This window comes from Psittacula echo (assembly GCF_963264785.1).
Source record: "Psittacula echo genome assembly, chromosome: 1".
NCBI lineage: Eukaryota > Metazoa > Chordata > Aves > Psittaciformes > Psittacidae > Psittacula > Psittacula echo.
Window position 1 is genome coordinate 154,902,198 of NC_137735.1, and position 18,896 is coordinate 154,921,093.

Genomic DNA, 18,896 nt, shown 5'->3' on the forward strand with positions numbered 1-18,896 from the left:
CGGGTTAATAGTGTGCCCTGGCAACCAAAAAGGCCAACCATGTCCTGGGGTATACCATGCACAGCATGGCTGGACAGTCAAGGGAGGTGACTGTGCCACTTCACACTGCACCAGTGCAGCCCCACCTTGAGTACTGTGTACAGTTTGGGGTGCCTCAGTATAAGGACATCAAACTATCATAGTGTGTCCAGAGGACGGTGACCAAGTTGGTAAAAAGCCTCAAGGGCAAAACTTACAAGAGGCTGAGGTTACTTCACTTGTTCAGCCTGGAGAAGAGAAGGCTGAGAGGTGCCCTCATTGCAGTCTACAGCTCCCTCAGGGGGGGCAGTGGAGGGGAGGTGCTGATCTCCTCTCTGGAGGCCAGCGGTAGGATACAAGGATATGGAATGAGGCTGCATCAGGGGAAGTTCAGGTAGGACGTTAGGAAATGGCTCTTCACTGGGAGGGCGGCTGATCACTGGAACCGGCCCCCCAGGGAAGTGGTCACAGCCCCAAGCCTGTCAGAGCTCAAGGGGTGTCTGGATGATGCTCTTAGTCATATGGTTTAGTTTTAGGTAGTCCTGTGAGGAGCAGCGAGTTGGACTTGGTGATCCTTATGGCACCCTTCCAACTCAAGACATTATTCGATTCTGCAATTGTAAACTTAGGTCTTTACAGAAGGACACTTGAAAATCAAACACTTCTATCATAATAAATTTAATGAGGCTTCTAACAAAGGAGACTCCTAACAAACTGTACAGTTATAATGAACACTTTTAACCAAAAATATATTAAACATCATTTCAGGATTTTTCCACTCGCATTTCTAACCCAAAGCAGAAACTTTGACGCAACAGCCTGGAGGCTCTCAGTCCTGTAGACAAGCAGTGAAGTGCTTCTGCCTCAGAGAAGACTTTGCCTGTGGTTTCATGACAGAACTTGGCAAACCAGGTTGCTGCCAGAAGGGGCAGGTCATATCTGACTCCTGTGCCACAGCAGGTTGCCTCTCTTCCCTTCTCTCCCTCCCTAGATTAGCATCCTGTAGGATCCCGGAGCTGATTCCCACTCACTGCGCAGCCCACACAATGCCGGGTGCCAACAAGGTGAGTTGCAGGTCGTCTCCTTCGAGCAATGTGAGCTCTTGTAGAAACCAACAAAAGCCAACTGGGAAACCACACCCTGACGACACTGAAGCTAATCGGGCACCTCAGGAATCTGATGCAACACATTTTGAATATACCCTATCAAGATTTGCATGTGTGAGATGCTGTGACACAGACAGTACCTTGCACATGCAAAATCGTTGCTATTTCCCTTACTCTTCTGCACACCATTCTGGTGAAACCTTGGAAGCTCTCTTGATAAAGGGGCTGAATTCAATGACTTTTTCATTTCAAAATAATGTGCACTTTGGAAGTCTTTTTATAGAGTTTCACATGTTTCTAAATGTAAATGTATACAAAACAATCATGCTTATACTTACATCTTTGTGTTTGTGACACAAATTATCCCCTTCCTAAAACATTCATGAAAACAGAATGCTATTACATGTAAAGCTGTAAAGAATTCAACAGTCAGGATATTACCAATGAGTCTTAAGTATTTTTCACCTCTGAAAAGTAATCATGTAGCACTGGCAGCCTCCCGACCCTCCCCAACCTCTCAACCAACTATAATCACTCTATCAGGTCAATAGCGATGCCAGACATTATCCAGAACCACCTAGGTTTGAAATGATGATGAATCTGGGGCCTTACACTTCACCTTGACATTATAGAATCATAGAAGAGTTAGGGTTGGAAAGGACCTTGAGATCATCCAGTTCCAACCCCCCTGCCATGGGCAGGGACACCCCACACTAAACCATATCACCCAAGGCCTCATCCAACCTGGCCTTGAACACCGCCAAGGATGGAGCATTCACAACCTCCCTGGGCAACCCATTCCAGTGCCTCACCACCCTCTCAGTAAAGAATTTCTTCCTTAGATCCAATCTAAACTTCCCCTGTTTAAGTTTGAACCCGTTACCCCTTGTCCTATCACTACAGTCCCTGATGAATAGTCCATCCCCAGCATCCTTGTAGGCCCCCTTCAGAAACTGGAAGGCTGCTATGAGGTCTCCACGCAGCCTTCTCTTCTCCAGGCTCAACAGCCCCAACTTTCTCAGCCTGTCTCCATACAGGAGGTGCTCCAGTCCCCTGATCATCCTCGTGGCCCTCCTCTGGACTTGTTCCAACAGTTCCATGTCCTTTTTATGTTGAGGACACCAGAACTGCACACAATACTCCAAGTGAGGTCTCACGAGAGCAGAGTAGAGGGGCAGGATCACCTCCTTCGACCTGCTGGTCACGCTCCTTTTGATGCAGCCCAGGATACAGTTGGCTTTCTGGGCTGCGAGCGCACACTGAAGCCAGCTCATGTTCAGTTTTTCATAGACCAACACCCCCAAGTCCTTCTCCGCAGGGCTGCTCTGAATCTCTTCTCTGCCCAACCTGTAGCTGTGCCTGCGATTGCTGCGATCCAGGTGTAGGACCTTGCACTTGGCATGGTTAAACTTCATAAGGTTGGCATCAGCCCACCTCACAAGCGTGTCGAGGTCCCTCTGGATGGCATCCCTTCCCTCCAGCGTATCAACTGAACCACACAGCTTGGTGTCATCGGCAAACTTGCTGAGGGCACACTCAATCCCACTGTCCATGTCACCGACAAAGATGTTGAACAAGAGCAGTCCCAACACCGATCCCTGAGGGACACCACTCGTTACCGGTCTCCAGCCGGACGAGCCATTGACCACAACTCTTTGTGTGCGGCCATCCAGCCAGTTCTTTATCCACTGAGTGGTCCACCCATCAAATTGATGTCTCTCCAATTTAGAGACAAGGATGTCATGTGGGACAGTGTCGAACGCTTTGCGCAAGTCCAGGTAGATGACATCAACTGCTCTGCCCCTGTCCATCAATTCCGTAGCCCCATCATAGAAGGCCACCAAATTGGTCAGGCAGGATTTCCCCTTAGTGAAGCCATGCTGGCTGTCACCAACCACCTCCTTGTTTTTCATGTGCCTCAGCATGCCTTCCAGGAGAATCTGCTCCAAGAGTTTGCCAGGCACAGAGGTGAGACTGACTGGTCTGTCATTCCCCGGGTCATCCATTTTCCCCTTCTTGAAAATGAGGGTTATATTTCCCTTATTCCAGTTGTCAGGAACTTCACCTGACTGCCATGATTTTTCAAATATGATGGCCAGTGGCTTAGCAACTTCATTCACCAGCTCCTTCAGGACCTGCGGATGGATGTCGTCAGGTCCCATGGACTTGTGTGCGTTTAGGTTTTTAAGATGGTCTCAAACCAGATCCTCTCCTACAGTGGGCCTAGGGTCCTCATTCTCACAGTCCCTACATCCGCCTTCCAAGACTTGGGTGGTGCAGTCAGAGCCTTTGCCAGTGAAGACTGAGGCAAAGAAGCCATTAAGAACCTCAGCCTTCTCCAAATCCGGGGTAGCCAGTTCTGATAGCTTCCAGAGGGGGCCTACTTTGTCCCTAGTCTGTCTTTTATTCACTACGTGCCTATAGAATCCCTTCCTGTTATCATTCACATCCCTATTCAAGCTTAATTCTAGCTGTGCCTTAGCTTTCCTAACCTGGTCCCTAGCTTCCTGGACAACATCCCTGTTTTCTTCCCAGGCCGCCTGTCCTTGCTTCCACCTTTTATAAGCCTCTTTTTTCCCTCAAAGTTTCCTCAGCACCTCCTTATGTATCCAAGGAGGTCTCCTGGCCCTCCTGCTGCACTTCCTTCTAGTTGGGACACAACACTCCTGAGCTTGGAGCAGGTGATCCTTGAATATCAACCAACAGTCTTGGGCCCCCCCTGCCCTCTAGGGCTATATCCCATGGAACCTTACTCAGCAGGTTCCTGAAGAGGCCAAAGTCTGCTCTCTTGAAGTGCAGGGCAGTGAGCTTGCTGCACGCTCTTCTCACCGTCCTGAGGATCAAGAACTCAACCATCTCAGGATCGCTCCAAGCAAGGCTGCCCTGGAACATCACATTTCCAACCAGCCCTTCCCTGTTGGTGAGCACGAGGTCAAGCACGGCAGCTCTCCTTGTCGGTTCCTCTATAACTTGCAGAAGGAAGTTGTCTTCCACACAATCGAGGAACCTCCTGGATTGCTTGTGCCGGGCCGTACCGTCCCTCCGACGAGCATGAGGCTGTTCCTATCTGCCTATAGAGCACTTCATCCACAGAGTCCCCCTGATCAGGCGGGCTGTGACAGATCCTCACAGTAATGTCTCCCATCGCCGTTCTCCCTTTAACCCTGACCCACAAACTCTCTGTCGACTGCTCACCCATCCCCAGACACAGTTCCATACTCTCCAGCTTATCCCTAACATAAATAGCAACTCCCCCTCCCCGCCTGCCAGGCCTGTCTTTTCTGTAGAGCCTGTAACCTTCCATTCCAACACTCCAGTCATAGGAGCCATCCCACCGTGTTTCTGTGATGCCTACTATATCATACTCCCATAGTCGTGCACACATCTCTAATTCCTCTTGTTTGTTTCCCATGCTATGGGCGTTTGTATAGAGGCATCTGAGCTGAGCTCCAAATGAAGCCGGCTCATTGGCTGGAGCGGCTGGAATATCTCTGCATCGCTCCAAGCATTTACTGTAGGTGCTGGCAACTGACTGGGTGTGTTGGGATGGAACGATGCCCCCCTCCCCCAACACATCTAGTTTAGAGAAACCTTGACCAGCCTGGCAAGCCTGCTACCAAAACCACTCTTCCTCTTCTTTGTCAGATCAGCTCTACCAGCCCCCAGTAGACCTGGCCTACTAACTTGGGTCCCTTTTTCAAAACACCCAAACCCCTCAATATGGCATATATGGAATATATTATATAATATATAATATTATTATAATAATCAATATTATATCTTTGGATTATATCTAATCCAAAGCAACCTGGAGTTCCTAAAGAAACGATCCTGCTCACTTTCCTTATCCCCCTGAATTCCTGCTCCTTCTTGATGCCAGAAATAAAGATTACACACAGCCTCCTGATTGTGAAAACTGATGGATGAGAAGTGGTGAGAAGGCTCAAGGAGGGAGACAAGAGACAGTAGGAGAAGGGACCCTTCCCTGCTCAGTGGTTACCTGCAGTTATACTCTGTAAGGTGCAGTCAAAAACATAACAAAGGAAACATTATTAGCAAATAGTAACAAAAAAATGGAATTCATCCTACATAAAACTCAAACACAAGCAGGAGATACACAGGTGGAAGCAGCGACAGGCCACCTGGGATGAATATAGGGATGTTGTCAGAGTATGCAGAAATGCGACAAGGAGAGCCAAGGCTCTTTTGGAATAATATCTGGCTAAGGATGTCAAGGACAACAAGAAAGGCTTCTTCAAATACATCAGTAAAAAGAAAGCCTGCTACTAAATAGAGCAGGGATGCCCCTGGTGACAGAGGACACAGAGACACTGAATGCCTTCTTCATTTCAGTCTTCAATGCCAAGGTCAGCCCCTGGGAGTCCTTGACTCAGGAGACGAGGCGGAAGGTCTGGAGAAAGTAAGTCCTTCCCTTGATTGAGAAGGATTGGAGATCATTTAGACAAACATGACATCTACAAGTCCATGGGCTCTGACAGAATGCACCCGTGAGTGCTGAGGGAGCTGGCAAACCTTATTGCTAGGCTACTCTCAATCATCTTTGAAAGGTAATGGAGATCAGGAGAGGTGCCTGAGGACTGGAAGAAAGCAAATGTCACCCCAGTCTTCAATAATGGCAAGAAGGAGAAGCCTGGGAGCTACAGGCCAGTCAGCCTCACCTCAGTTCCTGGTAAGGTGATGGAACGGCTCATCCTGAAGGCCATATGGAAGGCATGTATGTGGAAGGCATGTGGAAGACGAGGCAGCTATCAGGAGTAGTCAGCATGGATTCACCAAAGGAAAATTGGAACTAGCCCCAGGCACCAGTAGAGGCTGGGAGCTGACCTGATGGAAAGCAGCACTGCAGAGAAGGACCTGGGGGTCCTGGTGCACAAGTTGCTCATGAGCCAGCCATATACCTCTGTGGCCAAGAAGGCCAATGGTATCCTGGGCTGCATCAGGAAAAGCACTGCCAGCAGGTCAAGTGGGGTAATCTTCCCTCTACTCACCTTGATTATTGTGTCCAGTTCTGGGTTTACCCAGTACAAAAGAGACACAGAGCTCCAGGAGCAAGTCCAGTGAAGGGCTACAGGAATGATGAAGGGTCTGGAGCGCTCTCATATGAGGGAAGGCTGAGGGAGCTGTTCAGCCTAGAGAAGACTCAGGGGATCAGATCAGTGCGTGTAAGTATCTGAAGGGAGGGTGTCAAGAGGATAAGGCCAGACTCTTCTTGGTGATGCCAAGTGATAGAATGAGAGGCAATGGGCATAAACTAGACCCCAGGAAATTCCATCTGAGTATGAAAATCTTCTTTACTGAGCATTGGAGTAGGGTGCCCGGAAAGGTTGTGGAGTCTCCTTCCCTGGGGATATTCAAGAGCCATCTGGACACAATCCTGAGCAATGTGCTCTAGGTGACCCTGCCTGAGCAGGGGCGTTGCATTAGATGACCCCCAGTGGTCCCTTCCAACCTCAAGCACCCATGGCTCCTTGAATACTGCTCACTACAAATGACTCATGACATGGAAAACACCAACATTTAAACAGCACTTGCAGAACCTGCAACAAGAACACAAGTACAGCACTTACACCAAGTAGCTAGAGTTGCTCTGGCAGTCAGAGACTAGAGATAAACCCCAGTGCAATTTTACAGAATGAATCTGAAGTTTAAAATTAAACTTTTATATATAATTTAAATCATAGTTGCTACCAATTTTGCAAGTCTTCTCTTCCTATAGTATGTATGAAAACAAGACTTCTTTCTGTGTAAGCTGAAGAATGAAGAACTGCTTTTTTGTTACTTTAATAAAAAATACAGTGTTTGAAGTTACACTTATAAACATCAAAATGTAAGTGTACATACATCGGACTGAACAGTTGTTCCTAGGTAACTGTGTAAAGGCTTCAAAAATAGTTTGACTTTACAGCATTTTTGAAAGGACACCCTTTCAAAGGAATATATGTCAACAAGTACAGGTAGGAAGAATACAATTGTGGAGACCACAGTGAACGTGATATAGCCACCTGAGCTACTACAAAGGAGCGCAGGCCTTGGGTTCAAATCCCCAGCAAGATCTCCTCTTTCCCAGCAACAAAGCAGATTTATGTATTATGGCATACACAATGAAGAGGATCTAAAAGCATATTTCTGTCCTTAGTATGAGCCTTCTTTGAAGGATTCTGATAGATCTTGATTGGCAGCATCGTACTGAGCAATGAAATGTTTGAGTTCTTCTATACACCGTTCACCTATTTCATGCAAATTCTGCCTCAGGGCAAACTGAATGGACTTCTCCAATGACGGATCTTTATCAATTAGCATCTTCACTACCATGCCAAAGGTTTCACAGTCTTGTCGGTAGATCTAGAAAGAAGACATTTTTGAAAAGAATTAAATGGAACACTTTTTACATTAGCACACCAAAAGCCCTCATTGAGTTAGGTGCTACTGCAGACACAAACCAAACAAAGAATATTGGATTTAAAGGAGTTTCAGCTGTAAGATGTTTTTGCCTTTTCCTCTCTTATGGTCCGCAGTAATACAAATTTAAGTAGTTCAGAACTATCTGGATACAAGAAATCACTCTTCTTGGAAAAAAATGCCTTAAAAAGAAAAATGAAGTTCCTCTTGCAACAATATTTAATACATAATGGCAGAGTGAAGTGCAAATGCTAAACCACATCTTCATTGCAAATATGGATAAAATTAATCGTGGCATGTCCAGCAATCCCAGTCTTCATACAAAGCATCAATAACTTAGATTGTAATCTTTCCTAATACTTTAAATACAATTTGTGTTTAAATAATTTCACCAAATTACGTTTGTTTGGTGGATATTTGTTCCTTGTAGAAGCTCTTAACAAATATGATTTTAATTACTTTGACTGCATTGGTGATTCAACCACTAAGGGTAAGAGCAATCCTGGCAGTGGTTTATATGAACCTGTCTGATCTTATACTGCAGGGAACGAAGAGTTGTGAGTCAGTTACGTACCACAGTTGAGGAGAAGTAACTTCTCATTATCACTGCAACTGTTTTTCAGACCAACATCCAACGATGCTTTTAGGTAGTTTTCAAAGTGAGTCAGTGGCCTTGCAACTTTATTGTACTTTTTTCAGATTCCAGCCAAGGTTATTAATCTAAACACCCACCAAAAAAGGAACTTGTCAAAGTCTTCCAGCTGCCAGATGCGGTTCTTTTTCACACCTCTTTGGCCAATTTCCATTTAGAAAATACACTGGCTTTCTGAGTGCAGATAAGTAAGTTTTATATCGCTGTACTTTCTTTTTTGCTGGAGGGGGGGGAGCTAAAATGTTGATATTCCTCAAAGTGTGATTATCTTTTAGCATTGCGTTCTTGGGTTAGAACTTCTTTTTTAGAGAGACGCATGACCTTCTCCTTCCACATTTATCTCTATTGCGGACACACAAATGATACAATTGTATATACGCAATTCCCCATTAGCAAAAAAGAAAGAAAAAGACAAAAGAGCCCTCCCCCAACCAAACACCACCACACTGTTTTATTCATAAGGATCAGTCCAAGGGCAGCTCAAGCATATTCATTCCAGAGGAACAGTAAAATAAACAAACGAACGAACAAACATTCTGCACACAAACTATTCTCAGAAACATGATGATTTAACATGATACCCTTAATAATGACAGTTCTCAAATTGATGGTATATTCTGTAACAACAGTTTAAAATGAGACCCACTTTTCAAATGCTGGTTGACAAATAAAAGAAAACCTTTTGAAAGGAACTAATTTTCAATGGAGATTAAGAAGCCAAAAAGAAGACTGCAGTCCAAAACAAACCACAGCTAAACATCTTAAGTGTGGAAACAGTGCGCACATGGCATTCTTTCTGAGGGGTTTGTTTCCTCCTTTGTATGCTTTGTTCTTCGGTAGTAAAATATCAGCACAAACCCCAGACTCTCAGAGTTCATGTTCCACAGCAAGTAAACCACGATACATGCTAAGAGAACTTCAAACAGAGCAAATTTGAGTTACCTTTTTTCTGACTCTTTCCAAAGAAAAAGCTCAGGAAGAATTGCTGTCTCTGATTAGCCATATGACAGACAGATGGTATTTCACTCTGGATAACTCATGCCTTTCAAGTACTTGCAGCATGCTTCCTAGCACCTTCACAGAATGATCTCTGAAAGTTTTTTCTCCTCAGAGCCATTATGTTTGGGGGGAAATAGTTAAAAACCTTTTTCTTCTCCTCTTCATTTTTTTTTCCTTATTGCAAGTCTATTTGTCCTAGTCTATCACCTTTGAAGTGGTCAGACCAAGGATGTGTGAATGATCTTCCACAGGTAGGTGAACCTGGTAACTGTCAGTCTTCAGAGGACGCTGTGCAATGAATGAATGAATGTGCAATGTGCAATGAATGAATGTGCAATGAATGAAACCCTGACACTAATAGAGAACACAGACACATTATCCCGTCTTCTGCACCAGAAGGCACCCATAACTACAGCTGAAGGAAATGCTCTACTTTTAATTGGTCTTCAAATTAATAGCAAACTGTGATATCTGCTATTTCTCTTGCACACCACCAAGAACTAACCCAGATGAAATTCTCTGACCCTTAGCATATAAATATTAGCTCAGTCTACACACATTTGTCCTTAAAACTTTCCCAAAAGAAGGCATGGAAGAGAATCAGGAGAGCCATTGTTGTCGCTGTGTCTGGAGTCAGAAGTCACTTTGCTGTCACAACAATCTGGAAACCAAACACCTTCATGTATAAGACAAACACTTTCAATTCTTTGTGACAAAAGACTTAAGAAAACCCCCAAAATAGAACTGACCTAAAACAGGGGAAGAGGGCGAAGGTGGGGCAGGAAGGCAGTTCTAACAACAGAGAACAAAGGAAACAGCTCAGCTCCTCTAACAATAATTGAGCAATTTTCCCTCAACAAGCTTTCTACCCCAGCTGCTATTTCTAATCCTCCCCGTGCAATCTGCCTCCTTCTCAATTGTGCTGATAAACCTATTTGTATAGCTGCGACATAAATTGCATCATTGAGATGATCCCTTTTTAAATTACTTCCCCCCCAATTAATGTGATTCAGTGATTCAATTCTAAAACCAGATGCATCAGCACAACTGAAAGAACTGCGAGCCACAGTTGCGAAGCGGTAATAACTTCATAAACCAGTTTGTATCTGAAGTCAGTGCACAACTACCAGCTCTCAAACAGAAGTTACTACGCTTTGCAGAAGGGAGTAGAGATTATAAATACAAGAATATCAATTACAGAAGATATTAGCAGCTCAATGGTACAATCAGCTATTTTTAAAAGTGGTGTAAGCACTCAAAGTTCTTGTAAAAGAGGATGGTGGCACGGCATACTAAAATCCATCCTCTCCACAGAAGAGAGAAGAAAGATGTTTCTGGAAAATAAGCCGAGAATGTAATGTTTGAGGAAGAAAGAAAACTGCAGAAAAGACTCCAAACAAGCAAAACATCTCTCTGCAGGAGAAGAATATTTAAAGAACTTGTGACCCAACAAAGTCTGAAATTAACCCTACATTTAAAATTCCAGCTGATATTGATTTTGAGCTCGGGCTATGGAAAGCTTATCTGTAAACATCTGGAACTAAAAGCTGAAAACGGTTCCATGTGTGGGGAAAGAAGAAATAACATTTTTATATTGAAAACCAAGAAAGGGAATGATACCAATGACATGATTATTCTGTCTGATATATACGGCAGTTAATCCTGAAAACAGCTAAAGCCATGGGGTGAGCATTTACCAAGGCCCTAGCATACTTTTATTCTCTGACCTAAACTACAGCACCAGCATAATGGAAAGAACGTGTAACACTTTCGTAAGCAGATGAAGGAGAAACAGAAACAGCTGTTCTATTCCCAAATATATAAAGGTACTTATATTTATTTTACATACACACACACTATGTAGTCTTGATTTTTCTGAGAATGAGAAGTATATAAGCAGAACTCAAGTTCTCTTTGAAGAGTTTTCCAAACTGTGAGGTCAGAGGATCCCAAATATGCCTACTTTTATATTACTGTCACGGCATTTTAGCTCTTTTATTCTTACACGATAATCGCATACAGGCTGCAGCTTAGATCAACCCTTCACATGCCAGTTTCTGTATAGCACTTAGGCCTTGTCTAGATTCAAGTCTGAAGTTGTGGTGCACCTGTGACACATTAGTGAACACTCCTTATATATTTGGGAAAACTAAACCAAAATCTGCGCTTAGATCTATTTAAATATAGATCTAGCTAAAGCGATGGAGATGTTGGTCTCCAAGGTTGGAGGTGATGAGGCCCTAGAACTCGCCAGGCAGAATGAAACTTTCGAGAATTTCTTAATCTGTGTCTGTGCAAAGTTTCACAATTAACCTCAAAGTACCATCAACAGTGACTTAAATTAATTACAGCATATGACACTGACATGACAGAGATGAAGGATACTACACGTTCTCTTCTTCTAGCTCAGCTCTGGGGCATTAACCTCTGATGGAGAAGAGGGGCAGAAGCAAGCTCATGAGGACTGCTCACGTCTTAGACTGCTATGTACCTTCTGCAATGATAATGCAAAAATGGTTCCAACTTAAACCAAAGAAAATATACTGAATGTCTCAGATGACAGGTGGAAAACACTACCACCAAATCTTTGTTGTAAATCTGAACTCTGGGTGTGGATGAAATTATACCTAATTTGATGAGATGTCTGCTATTCACTGACAAAGTCCACATCATTTCCTTTCGCTGCTTAGCACAGCTCCATCTTCTTCTCCAAAACTTTTCTGGACCTGCCTTTGTATTTTGCCCAGCAGAGCTGCGGGATGACATAAATAGCAATGAGAAAACCTCCACAGAACTTAAGATATCTTCCCCTGCAAGTGAATACAGTCTGCAAAAGAGTCAGAAACTCTGTTATCTTCGTCTCAAAGTCTTGCATATCTGGCCAAAAAGCAGCTTCATTTCAACAGCAAGAGTAGACACAACATTCAAAGGAGATGAGGCCAGGAAAAAACATAATAAAATGGAGATATTCGTAACCCTTATTTCAACCCATACACCAAGCCTTCCCTGCTTAGCTCTACAGTCTGTGCAAAGAAAGGCTTTTTAACTTCTCAAGGTGATTCAGGACAGCTAAAACTACAGCTTCTGCTCTAAACAGCCTTTGAAGAAGATGGAAACCAGAGAGAAGTTCCCTGGTAACTGAAAAGACCCTCAGGAAAACTGGTCCAACCAGGCTATGAGTTAGCCTCTTTACCTGCCATGTCCACAGCTGGCAGAAAGTACAAATGAGTTGCAAGTGGAAGATGCAAATTTCTCCTCTCTGCCTCAAAAGACTCAACTGAATTGTTACTTCTCATTTATGGGAGAACTGCTGTAATGAACATGCTTTATTCTAAATATAAGTAGGCAACATTAACTGTCTTCTCCACTATGGCTTTGGATGAGTATGACTGTGGCACTTACTTTTAATCCTCATGGCTTGAACAGGAAACATCCGGAGACTTGCACATGCAACACTCAGGCAGCTTTATGCAAGAGGGACAAATTAATTTCAGTGCAGAAGGTGGTACTACTGCCCACAAACACAAGCAGGACCGCCAGGCACAGTGAGGACCATGTCCATTAAGTGGATGTGATGATTTAGCAAATGAAATTGATGTGTGTGATTTAGTCTGTAATTTCCAACCTCCTGCACTCCTCCTTCATCACAACCTTTCCTGCATTTTTGAGTATTTTTATCATTCCATACATTTACAGATTCATCTAACACTCTCTCACCTCCACCAGGACCCCTCCTTCACAGCAACACGATGCAACTCCAGATTCTCTGAGCAGCTCTGCACCATATGTACACAGCCCACCATCAGTGCTTGTGAGTCAGTGCTCATCCTCAGAGATGCCTGTTCTCAGCTCCTCATCCAGAAGGCCAAAGATCCTCAAGGCTCAGTTCACATGGGGAAAGGAGGTAGGGTTGTGGCTCAGAAACAGCATTAAATAGCCTGCAACCCTTAGATACTAACTCACCCTTGAGAAGACCCGACATGCCCAGCAATCACAATCTTGTATCTGTGATTCATGCACGTATTCATTTAATATATTATCTTCCAGAAAACAGAAACTTTTCAGTTACTAAGGGCACATTTCCCACAAGTATCAAATACCCCATGCAAGGAGGAAAGAAACCACATAACCACATGCTCGCCAGTAGCTGTCTGATTGAACTTGCAGAGCATAAGTATAGCACAAGCTTGCAAGCTGTACCACATCCCCTCCAGACACCCCATTAATGAAAAAGCAAACTGCCTGAAATCTCTCTTGCTTCAGTGATGCCCGAAGGCTCCTCTACACCAGACCCAGGTAACAGCTTTTGCTCCCCTAGCTAAGCCAGGACAGCAAGGCTGGTATAGCCCTCTGGTGGTATAAGTCACTTTCTCATTTCCCCTCCTCAGCAGACCTAAAGCAAGCCTGACAAAGCACTCTTCTGTTAACACAGCCACATTTATGTCAGGTTTTCCCGACAAGGGCAGACAGACAATGGGGTCTGATTTTTCCTGTACTCCTAACTATGAGCAATACTGAAAGATTTTGTAATGCAGACCTAGCTCAAAGCTCACTGCATATGCAATAAGATTTGTTTTATAATTGTGCATGTAAACTTAGGCAAATTGGGGAACTACAAACCAATTACTTCAATATCACAGTATTTTCTTTGCCAAAGACATCTTTTACAAGGAATTATTACCTCTCCCCAAATCACTTATTTTTAATTTATTTACATACCGTCTTGGATTGTTCTCAACCATGCAAATTAGGCTTTATTAACTTACCCGAAATTTCATCTCCTCAAGTACAATAAGCTAATCCTCTACTGAAGGAGTACAGAGAAATTTTCATTACTGCAGTGGCAATGTAATTGTATTGTTATGTTTATGAGCACAGTATATAAATTTATAGCTTCACAGTGCAAAGTATGCTCAGAACTGTCATTAAACCACTTGCAGACAATTCTCATGATCAAGATATTTAAAATTGGTTTTCAGCCAAGAAGGACTATTTTTCACGGCTACAAAAAGCTAAATGAATGTACAACGGATTTAATGCTTGGTTGCAATAGCGGTATATAATTTTTAATTATAAAACATCAACAAACCTATTCTATTCCTTTCTTAAAAACACGCTAACAATTTTGCCTTGAATCTATGCAATAGTTTCTGCACCCATTAATCAATCTGTTTATAGACCAATTAGATATTCATTGAATTGCAAATTGGGGGAAACAAGTTATTTCATCTACTATGTAGTAACGAACAACTTCATGTTAATCTGACACTTACTGAAGATACGCAAAATATTAAAGTTATGTGCACTCAGTTTCCCTTTCCAGTGAAAGTTTCAAGCACCAGATAAGCCTGATCTAAGCCCATGATTTCCGGCAGCTAAATACCTGACTGAAAGGTCTGCTGGAAGTCTCTCATATGGAACAGATGCTGATACAGTCATCATATTAAAAGCAGTGTGAACTCAGAGCTGAGCTCTGCTTTGCCCTCAAGGACCAAGACTAGCAATGTGGATGATGGTGCCTGAGCACAGTGCTGCAGGGAATAGCTGCAGTGGCTGGGAGGTAGCCCCTGGGAGATGCAGCTAGGGCCACCCAGCTCTGAGCTCCTCAGGGCCAACCACTGCTCCCCACATAGGGCCACAGTGTTTCTGTTCAGCTGGTCTACAGCACTCGTTTCTAGGACACAATATCTTCTGCCTGCTTTTTTATTTATTCCTTTGATTAAACTAATCTGAAAGAGGAAGATGCAGTCTAAAACAATGCCACTGCAAGGCTTCCTGATTAATTTTAAAGTAGGATTCTAGTATGAAAAGAGATGGGAGGTCATCTGTAAAACTGGGGATGGGTGTCTATGTCTACAGTAACAAACTCTTTGCTAAATTTAAATGTGCAATTTAAGGCTGAAAACCCTGAAGAGTTGGCTTCGGTCCTGAGACACAAATCTGGCCTTTTCCATACAGTCATAGAATGGTTTGGGTTGGAAGGGACGTAAAAATCATCTAGTGTACATCCATCGAGCATCACATCCCTTCTATGTAATACACTGGGAAGTAAACATGCAGACCAAATTATTTACTTCCACGAAACCATTATCTGCAGTTTAAGCTCAAGACATCATCTGCATCCTCATTTGCTTCACATCATGCCCCTGGTGACACCTCTGCAATTACAGTGAAGCCATGGGGGCTGCACAGGGTGGAGTCCATTGCAGCTCAGGAGAAGCCTATGACTGACTCAGGCATGCCGTGACTGCAGCAGTGTTGGAACAAAGCCAGGCTGCCTCATCTTCCCCATGTCAGCCTCATCCTCCTATGGCTTCTATTGTGCTGGGCTCTGCCCCATAGCAATTATACCTCTAATCATCACCTCGGGATAGAAGCACCATCCCTGCTGGACTCCTTTTTTCCCTCCCTTCACCATCCAAACAACAAATTACACATTTTGGTGCATTTACTCAATGTTTATAAAGCAATCTAAAGATGGAACATTCAAGCTTTTGTAGGACTCTATTGAGCAGAGTAAAAGTAATAAAAAGAAAAAGCAGTTAAAGAGAAGTCCTCAACAACTGTAGCAAGTGTTTACAGCTCCAGTTACACAGCAAGGACAAATCTGTAAAGCAAGGCTACAAGGTTCTGAACAATCATAGCAAAAGCCAACCAAGTTAATACTATTTAGGAAACTGTTCACATGAACTATTGAACTATCTCAGCAATCTTTTAAAGCCACAGTGACTAGGGAAAGCATCACATACAAAGCATTCAGGACAGTGCAAGATAAACCTTAAACTGCCATCCATGACTTGTCCTGTCTTGACAATTAAACTGGCATCTGGAAAGTTCAACAACACTTTTCATTTATGAAAACTTACATTTTCCAAATAGTTCCCTAATGCTTTAAAATGATAACAAGTTTTCAATATGACACAAGAAGTTTACTTTAAATATATTGCTAAGAAATCCATATATTTACTTGAACTGCTTTTAATACTACAGTGGAGGACTTTAAGTGAATGTTTAAATGAACAAGAATTGATATGCAACAAAAATGTACATGACGATACACTTCATTTAATGTTATGTTTTGGCAAGAGCAAGTGCATTATTACTTCTTCAAGAAATGTCTTGTTCAGTCAAGCAGAAGTAGCTCCCATGTGGGAGAGCAAAGACTATTATGTTACATGGTTTTACTGGAGATAATTCTTTACTAAACCAATCAGACCACATAATAACAGCATTCTAACACCAACTACAGGCCCTTGGAGACCAGTTTGTGTGTGGCCTAGATTTCATAGGCTTCTTTACAACAGATGTGTTGGATGAGGGTAGTGTTACTTCATATATTAACTTCTGTGTTCCTTAGGTAGAACAGCAGTATTAGTTTAAGTTCTCCCTCTTACGTATTCTTCTTAGAGAAAGCGTGTGCTTTCTGCAAGCAGATGATAAATCTGAATTCAAATAATCCATTGCAGTTGCAAGTCACCAGTTTCTAAACCTCACTAGAAGTACTGACGATCTCTCAGAGACACATCAATGACATGTTTTCAGCTCACATACAAGAATACCCAGCCGTATGTTTAAAATGCCCGGCTACAAACAGCTGTAAAGCTAAGTCCAAAAATTATCTGAAAGAGCAACAAGTTACACATCTGTTAGTTTTTCTTTGTTCTATAATGACCCTCTAGTATAGAAACTGCATTTTCACAGGGCCATAAATGAAAACAGAATCCTAAAAGCTCTCCTCTGTGTCAGATGCTAAAAAAAATCCCATTACTTGAAATGCACCAGTTCAGGATTAAGCAGGAAATAATCAGCTTTATGCCAAAGGAAGGACCTCACCCTGCGACTTTTTTATTTATAAAACACAGAATTGATGGAAAGCTATTTCCTAAATCTGCTCCATGGTAAACTTATTGCTCCATCCAAAACAGGAAGGGTGAAGTTTATCTACAAAAGACTCTGTCTATGGTAATTCTCTTGTTAAAAATGCTTCAATAGCTTTCAGTTATGTCCACTGACCACAAAGGAAAGCGATATTCATTTAAGCTTCATCAGAATGGGCTGTGTATTAACAGCAACAATTACATGATAAACTAACCTTCCTTGTACAGAAAGTACAGTAGTTTAAAAGCCACATACATGGACTGTGCTGCAGTCAAGATCAGCAATGATGCATTTGCTTTCACCAGAAAGTGACTTGTGGTGATTTAGTTTTCCCTGAACAAAAGTCGTCACAGTTTCAATTTCAACAAGTATCTTCAGCTACAAATACTCTCAGACTCAACATTCTGCACTGAGGGCTCAGTTTTGTTAATGGGCAAGACAGAATTTTACCCTGAGAAGTGGATCACCTGCATTTTCTTCAATGGCACAATATAAACAAGCAGCAAGAGAAAACAAAACAAAACAAATCTTCCTTTTCCAATTGAGAGCAACTCCCAGCAGATCAGCTGCATGATTAACCGGCGGCATCATTGTTATTATAAACTCAAAGTTAGTGGATTGATAAGTTTAAGAACCAGTCCTTAAATGAGAAGACTCTCACCATCACTGCTTAAAGAGCAACTTCTTTTCGTTTTCCTCCTTTAATGGTTCAAAAAAATGCTGAAGTCAAAGGTTTTTTTTAATCACACGTGCAGCATAAGGAACATACAACACAAAATAAGTAAACTACTGTAATGGACAACTTCTCAGAAAGGAAAAGCAACAGCTGCAAGAAGAAAAAACAATTACTTCGATTACCAAGGTTTTATTACTTAGGTTATGTTAAAACTTAAGGTTTCTGAAAGTTTAGAATTACTTCACACATTATACTAGCCTCACAAATCAGTTTTATTAGTGCATCAATAATGGATCCAATTGTTTTCATGTCCAAGTCATGGTCCTGTCTCTACCCTCTAAACAGTCACTCTCATCATTTACTTTAAGTACTCATTTCAAATATAAAATCAAATAAAAGAAAAAGCAAATTAAGGCCATGTTTTTGAAGAATTCTATAAGCTCTCCCCAGCTTGTGGATGGGTATCTTTTTCCACATGCAGCTGTGATGGCTGAAAATGCTATTCCCCCTTCCCAGCTGTCACCATCCCCATGCCAGAAACCCTCACCCACTTGTTTGTGTGAGCCAGCAATATACAGGACTACTCCTAAAATTCATTTTTAGGCACAATCAGCATAATAAGGTCACACAGTAGCACATCAGTTGGGCTGCAGGGAGGAATCACCTATTCTGGGTGAGAAGGTGACAAGAAACTGTGGATAACCTCCAAAGAGGACATTTATCTACAGCCTTACTAATGTGTCCAGTCTCTTTGAACTCATCTGGGACCACTCTCAGAACTGCTACCTAACCCAGGCAGGCAAAACACACAGGATCTGTGTTTTAATGTTTCTGTATCTTCAGTCAAATACGAAACATATAAAGAAACAGAACATAAACCTAACACAATGGCTGGAGGTGGAATAGGTCAGAAAAGCCATATGATGAAGCTTCATTTCTTACTGCAAATATATTCATTCCTTCTGTATTTTTAGCATTTAACACCCAAACTATCTCTCCCTCTGAATCTGTTCCCACAATTCTAGCTATTTCCATTTCAATTTGGGAGCAGAAATCTGATCCAAAATTGGTAAAAATAGAAAGCATGTCTGTCCCCAAAGAGAAAGCCACAAGGAGTAGAGATTGTCTTTCATGGCTAGTAAATCAT

General features: G+C 42.6%; 1 protein-coding gene across 7 annotated transcripts in view; it reads right to left on the minus strand.

The window, feature by feature from the left end:
• Nucleotides 1–6,862: 6,862 nt before the first annotated feature.
• PPHLN1 (periphilin 1) overlaps nt 6,863–18,896 on the minus strand; it is a 68,989-nt gene continuing 56,955 nt past the window's right edge. For 4 of the 7 annotated variants that reach the window (XM_080614459.1, XM_080614457.1, XM_080614458.1 and 1 more), the window contains one exon: nt 6,873–7,487. In XM_080614459.1, the coding sequence (XP_080470585.1) occupies nt 7,278–7,487 (210 nt within the window). In that variant the 3' untranslated portion in view covers nt 6,873–7,277. Of the gene's footprint in view, nt 7,488–18,896 lie in introns of all 7 variants that reach the window. The other 3 variants (XM_080614462.1, XM_080614460.1, XM_080614456.1) reach the window with 3 other exon arrangements.